This window comes from Cyphomyrmex costatus, unplaced genomic scaffold (genome assembly GCF_001594065.2).
Source record: "Cyphomyrmex costatus isolate MS0001 unplaced genomic scaffold, Ccosl1.0 scaffold30, whole genome shotgun sequence".
Lineage (NCBI taxonomy): Eukaryota > Metazoa > Arthropoda > Insecta > Hymenoptera > Formicidae > Cyphomyrmex > Cyphomyrmex costatus.
In genome coordinates this window covers 815,935-822,746 of record NW_017277125.1, presented here as the reverse complement: position 1 = coordinate 822,746, position 6,812 = coordinate 815,935, and the positions used below count along the sequence as shown (strand labels likewise).

The 6,812-nt window shown below is 34.6% G+C and overlaps 2 protein-coding genes across 3 annotated transcripts in view; one reads left to right on the top strand and one right to left on the bottom strand.

Annotated features, from left to right (window-relative positions):
- The first annotated feature begins 364 nt into the window (after positions 1-364).
- On the top strand, positions 365-4,185 carry LOC108775368 (uncharacterized). Its single transcript, XM_018541701.1, has 12 exons — positions 365-729; positions 1,059-1,136; positions 1,302-1,396; positions 1,487-1,564; positions 1,635-1,781; positions 2,082-2,157; positions 2,242-2,429; positions 2,551-2,695; positions 2,874-3,089; positions 3,328-3,446; positions 3,586-3,718; positions 3,851-4,185. Exons 1-12 carry the CDS (start codon positions 427-429, stop codon positions 4,160-4,162), a joined length of 1,890 nt encoding a protein of 629 aa, XP_018397203.1. The 5' UTR covers positions 365-426; the 3' UTR covers positions 4,163-4,185.
- Positions 4,186-4,386: 201 nt separating this feature from the next.
- Positions 4,387-6,812, bottom strand: part of LOC108775369 (lethal (2) k01209) — a 3,840-nt gene continuing 1,414 nt past the window's right edge. For both annotated transcript variants that reach the window (XM_018541702.1, XM_018541704.1), the window contains 8 exons: positions 6,482-6,652; positions 6,254-6,360; positions 5,948-6,118; positions 5,795-5,866; positions 5,462-5,713; positions 5,177-5,386; positions 4,790-4,975; positions 4,387-4,711 (listed from right to left, as the gene is read on the bottom strand). In XM_018541702.1, coding sequence (XP_018397204.1) covers positions 4,400-4,711; positions 4,790-4,975; positions 5,177-5,386; positions 5,462-5,713; positions 5,795-5,866; positions 5,948-6,118; positions 6,254-6,360; positions 6,482-6,652 — 1,481 coding nt within the window. In that variant the 3' untranslated portion in view covers positions 4,387-4,399. The remainder of the gene's footprint in view (positions 4,712-4,789; positions 4,976-5,176; positions 5,387-5,461; positions 5,714-5,794; positions 5,867-5,947; positions 6,119-6,253; positions 6,361-6,481; positions 6,653-6,812) is intronic.

Genomic DNA, 6,812 nt, shown 5'->3' with positions numbered 1-6,812 from the left:
ATGACACTTGACTTTTGGAAAATCTCGACGTACTTTTTTCTAAAATTCTAAAAACTGTATCAACTATCTCTTGTTCTTTTTCACTAATATTTTTTTTCTTAAAAAGATAAATAATAAAAGTTAATATGAATGTTTCTGTAATTATATTCTTCCTCAAATTTTTTATTTTCAAGCAAAAATATTTCCATGTTTGAACCTCGAACATTTCGACGGTCACGACCGTCTGAAAATAACATCTTAAGTCGTCTTTACTACACAGAACAATTATGAACTAGGCAATAAAGTAATTATCGTTAGTTGATGAATGAATTGCATCTTCGATCTTCCGATGATCGCTCTACGAAATCGAGGCAGAACAGCTTTGATGATCACACGAGACAGATCGCGCAAGTGATTTTCGCATAACAAAGTCGATCACGAAACAACATGCCCGGGGGTGTTGTATTTCTGGTCTGTATTCCCACTTTGAGCTACGAGCACGAACTTGTATTCGGTGTGCCGGTGAAAAGCTCGAAGAAGATCGAAAAGAGCAAAAATAAAATCGCAGGTGGACCAAAGGTGGACCTTCGTATAAAGGAAACAAGAAACCGTCCGCAATTACTCACGCTCGATGATGATGGTAATAACAATGACAACGACATCGGCATTGATGTTGGCGTTGATAGTAGGAAACACGCTCGTGGATATCCCACGCGATCGAAATCACCGGTCTTTGTGTCGATGGAAACGGTAAAGTATATAATAATATAGAAGATATTACAATATACATAAGAAAATAAAACATAGACTACGAAGATATAAAAAATAATATTAATTATCAAAATTATATTAAAAAGTTTATTGTACTTATTAAGCAGATATACATATATCTGTAATTGTAATTATAGATTTCACGTTTCTCTTTAATTATTCAACTTTAAGATAGTTTTATTTTAAGATTGACTTTTTTTTATTAACTTGCTTTAAAAAATGAGGATTTTCTTTGCGAATATTTCTTTCTTCAATTTAATTACGAATATATTCATTCCTATTAACTTATGAGGTTTGCTTTTACGCAGGTACTGGAAGAGCTCCTTAAAAAGCTAAGAGTAGAGCACGTCGTGTGGTGCAAGGACAAGGAAGATATGTATTATGAGGTACGATGAAAGTTACGGATTCCTATCTATATGCGGGAAATTAATTGATTCGGGCATTATGCATATTGATCGGCCATTATGTATAATGCCCGAATTAATCATATTTCTCGTATGTATGGTATATATTTCCAAATGATGTATGCAAACAAAGCTTTCTGGTGGAAGGTGATATTTCCGGTACCCGCCGGTGAACCCTGCGAAAATTGTATACATTGCCTCACCGAGTTGGGTATTGGTGTTAAAATGAACTCGATAGTCAGGTGATTTTACGTTGAACTAAAGAAATCGCACGAACAAGTGCCGCAGTACGTTTCAAGTCATGACTTTGGCCATTGATTTTTTATTTTTAGCGTAATCCCGACGCAATGTACGTACAGCGGTGTGAACGGAACAAAATCGTTGGCTGTCAAGGACGACGTTGCTCGCAGGTTTTTTAAATTGATTTTTGCTGATTAGCATAAAAGTGAAAATATGTTACATGCATTTCCTGCTATTCAGACGGAAAGAATCGGAGGACCGTAAGAACGCTTGGGATGATTTCGTAGGATCTATTAGATCGAAATTGACGGTGAAACAGGTGGTCGACGGCGTTCGAAGTGGCGGTGATCTTACCTTCGATTACGTGTGCCTAGTGTTAACCGCGGAGTAAGAAGCCACAGACTATTTTTCTATTATCTTTATATGTATTATACTTAAATAAATAATTAAGGCAGATTTCTGGTAAGTGTTCGTTCGACGACCATAAGAGAGTAGTCCTCGCTAATATTACCACAAAAATTCATACTATTCATTTGGCAATTTATATTTGATCCTTATTAATATACTGTCAAGATATTATATGTAAAGAAGGCATTGTAGAATATTAAACATAATCTTCACTTTACATTGCCACAATATATAAGTTTGTATTAATAATAATGAATTTTTTGAAAACTGCTCTTACAGTTGTCTCGCTGCACTTGGTCTCGTCGAGAACAGTGCAACTAATGTCGTTGCAGCCATGCTTGTCTCTCCTCTCATGGTAAAACCTTTTAATGCAACTTTGCTAGTCGTTAAACATTGTTTGCATGTCACTTTACACTTTTGATCGTCTCGTTGATCAAAGGGACCTGTGATGTCTCTGACTTTCGGGACGATCATAGCCGATAGAGACCTACAACTGGTCGGTCTGAAGAGCTTGATGCTCGGTATCTTCTTATCGATACTGTTTGGCTTCATATTTGGTCTTCTCCTGGGTACAACTGAAATGCCTTGGGGTTATGGCGACTGGCCAACTGATGAAATGAAGGGCAGGTGGATATCACTGATCGGATATGTTACTGTCAATAACGCAATAGATTGCATATAGCTTTCAATTATATAAATTCAAATATAGTTAGAAATTTTATTTTAAAATAACAATCTCTCTCTATAGAGGCAACTATAGATCGTGTTGGATGGGCGTTCTTTGGGCTCTTCCATCTGGAACAGGTGTAGCGGTCGCTTTGCTGCAAGGCAGCAATGGGCCGTTAATTGGTGTTGCCATATCAGCTTCATTACTGCCGCCAGTCGTTAATTGCGTAAGAGAACAATAGTGATACCATATAAAAGTAAAGTCTATGCTGTCTATGTAATAATTATAGATGTGTGTTTTTTTTAGAAATGTTTTCTCTCCTTTTTTGTTGGATAACAATGATTAATGTAATAAAATATGTAATTATATTAATCGAAGTAAAAATTTTATTTTATTTTTTGCAGGGCTTATTTTGGGCTTTGGGATGTATATGGCTTCTATATCGACCAATAAAAATGCTACATATTAAAGGCGAATCTTATACAAACTTTAATAGCTCCTATACGTATATCTACAGCGATTACTTGCCTGTAGAATTCTTTTGCAACGGCATTATCAGCGCGTGTCTAACGTTTATCAATGTAATGTGCATCTTTATTACGGCGATAATAGTCTTGAAGGTAATTAAAGTTAGCACGCTATATTGCTCGTTAATGAACAATCGCAAATTGCGGCTGTAATTTGCATCCCGTATTATTACGTCACCGACACAACATATACTGATGCCGTTAATTACGACTCCGCCATTGAGTTCGGCAAATTACATCGCGACAAATGCACCGATTTTGATAAATATAATAATCCACTTTTATACGTTATTTTTATTTTCGTCGTAATCAGAGTCATTTATAACCGCAGATTAAAGAAGTGGCCGCACCGTATACGTCAACACCGGAACTGCGTCGATTCTGGGAACACGACATTCGACTGGTTCGCGATAAGAATATCTCTAGAGATAACAGTTCTTTGAATTCAAGGTAAAATAATTATACTTGTGAGTTTATCCTATCTATATAAATAATAATGTAAATATATATATATATATGTTATAATTAGTTAAAAATATAATGATCCCTTATCAAAAATGACCCCTATTAATATTCTCATTTGAACTAGTTTCTACGATGGATTGAGTAAAACTAAACAACGAGCATTAGAACGTACGCTAAACGAAGCAGTCAGGGAAGCGATAAATGACGAAACTTTCAGAAAAGTACAAAGACTCAGTTATGGGCACGGACCGGAAGAGGTATTACATTAATATCATATATAAATTTAAATATTTTATAATATTTATAATAATTTATATATTGTTATAACAATATCTCTAAATTATTACTATATTTTTTATTACTTCTAATATTTTTAAATAATATTGTAGATTAGTCCTCGGCTTGGTCTTCCTGCTCGCGGAACAGGAGGCAGAGGTAACATAAAAGACAGTGAAAACAATGAAGAAATAATAGATGGAAATCTACAATCACATAAAGGCTTGAATTCCGGTAATACAAGTGAAGATTTGATCGCATTGGATCGTTTAATAACGTATCTTTTGAGTCAACCAAGCAACCCAACTGGTAATTTAGATTCGTGGAGACGCTCGCATCGAGCTAGTGCACGAGGCTATAGACAATTACGTGGCACTGCCGCCGATATCGCGGAAACCGGTGGCGTTGGCACAACTTCTCTTTGAACATAAATTGACATTTAAAGAAAAGCCAGTATCGTATATAAAATAGCAACACGATAGCTAGTTTTAAGTTAAATGTCATAAGTATATATGAGATAAAATTGTAATGAGGACAAGGCACATATAGAAATGTTAATTTTTTTTGCTAAAGATATGATAGATTATTGATATCTGCATTTGTATCACAATTTACACAACGTAGCGAATATAAGAACTTTAAATAGAGATCTATAAATCACTTTAATCATCAGATGGTTCAGTGCCAAAATACCTATCGCCAAAATTACCGATACCAGGCAGTACATAAAACTTCTCATTTATCTCGGGATCCAACGCGGAGGTGACAATCTTCACTCGCGGAAAGGCATAGGCAATTGAATGTACGCCAGATTCGGCCATCAACAATGATGCCAACAGTACATTTTCTTCAGCAACATCATGATCCAGAAGTACCCTGATCGCCATAATAGCAGCAGCACCAGTCGCAACGGTAGCATCCATCAATATTACTCTATAATCTTTGATGTCCTTTGGTAATCGGAGGTAATACAACTAGATACAAGAATTTAAATGAATTATCGGTCTTCGATCAAGAGTAGACTTATGAAAGAAAAATTTTCGAGTGCTTACTTCAGGCTCGCCAGTCTGCTGATTAGTTTGGATGAGAATTTTTCCTATGCGTATGTCCTTACACACGTCTCGAACAGCCTGCTCCATAGTCTCACCGGCGCGTAATATCGACACACCGCATATTTTGTCCGTTGCACCTCGTTTACCGCTATATAATACTCCTTGTGGTGTTTCGACAGTCACATCCTTCATATAAAAATGATACATTATAACACGTGCCAGAAGTTAGAGACTTACGATTCTTATAAAAATCACAAAATTATAATAAAATTAATTAAAATATTTTGGTCTATATTTAGAGTTGCGATAAAAATGAATTAAACAAATATTTGTATTGAACAACATTTATGTAATATTTATATCATGTTTATGTACATCTGTATTTACCTCAAAAGGCAACAAAGATAACGCATATTCAATGACTAGACGAATCAAGCGTTTAGAGTAAAAAATAAATTCATCTCTATAGGTCTCCTTATTTCGTATAAATGTATGAAGACCTTTTATCTGCGGCGTGTCTGGAAGTAAGTACAAAGATGAAGGCAATGGCTGACCTATGTACGAGTGCGCCAGTTTTTCCCTCAATTTGAAACCTCGCTGAAAGTCGCACAGAGATTGTTAGCATTGATAATAATTTGACATTAAAATGTAAAATAAAAGCTAACAATTTACCAATTGAAGTTGAGTATGAACATGCTGTACAATTAACTCTATTGCCACTTCGTTTTCTCCTCCGCGCGGCACAATAATATCTGCATGGGCCATAAGAGGTGCTATGTAATAATAAAAAGCCGGCTGCACATGTTTACTATACTGCTTTAATACACCCTCCAGGTCTCTGCCTCTTTGTGAAATATCTCTTCGTAAACGCCTGGCCAGTCTGACGTCCGCATCAGTATCGACGAAAACTTTCATATCGCACAGCTTGATGAAATGTTTATCTATTTACTCTTTTTCGATATATTTTCCCAATCTTTAAATTAATTTATCTTTTTACCGATTTACCTTCAAGACGTCGACGTTGTAAAAAGTAAGTATTCCCTCAAAAATAATGACGTTGGCACCATACATGGTTTTCTTTCGAACAAACAAGAAAAACATTGTATAAGTTGCGATGATTTCTTACATATTGTGAAAACCGCAATTAAATCAACTTACCGTTCTACTTTCTCTACGATGTGTTACAAAATTATAAATAGGAACTTCTACCATGCGTCCTTCCTTTAAACGCTGCAACGTAGTCTTGAGAAGTTCAAAATCGAATGCATCAGGATGATCAAAATTATACTCGTTGTGTGCAGCCATCTCATGCTGCTTCTCGTTTAATACCTATAAGATAAATATTCAATAGTGTCTACAGTTATATATTATTGAATTGTCTTCTATCATGCTAGTAACAAATTTATTAAGCCGTACAAAAAGATATTTTTAATAAATAATTATTAGTTAAAATATTCAACGCACTTTATAAAAGGAATCCATACTGAGGAGGGTCACCCATGGTACATCTAGAGATTCTATGATTTTAGTTGCCACTGTGGTTTTTCCCGAGGCGCTGCCACCACAAATACCTATTGCAATTATATTTATTAGTAATCAAAATTTATACTTGTTTTATATAAAAAATTTAATCACTTATCAAGTTATAAATTAAAAATCATCTTAATTAAATTAACAATAAATGTTACTAACCAATTACAAATGGTTCTACTTGTTGACCAGCTGAATTATACCAAGGAGGTCTACCAGCTGTATAAATAGTTCGCGTTTTACTCCTGAGGATAGATTCTGCAGATGTCTTCTTACTTGATTGTGACATGCTAGTAGTGCGCTGCCTTCGTGATCGTGGTGACTTTTGTGAACCTGTTAAATGATATAATAAATATCTTATCTTTGTTATTTTTGCATAATAATCATTTATTTTTTGGCTACATAAAATCTCATATATATGTATATATATATATATATATATATATATATATATTTTTTTTTTTTTTTTATAAAAAAAAAAAAAAAATTTTAA

Bases quoted from the DNA above. Each gene is read 5' to 3' on its own strand.
- LOC108775368 (XM_018541701.1), top strand. From the start codon at position 427: ATGCCCGGGGGTGTTGTATTTCTGGTCTGTATTCCCACTTTGAGCTAC. The intron at 2,158-2,241 runs GTAAAACCTTTT...CGTTGATCAAAG, and splicing joins TGCTTGTCTCTCCTCTCATG to GGACCTGTGATGTCTCTGAC. The intron at 3,447-3,585 runs GTAAAATAATTA...CATTTGAACTAG, and splicing joins AACAGTTCTTTGAATTCAAG to TTTCTACGATGGATTGAGTA.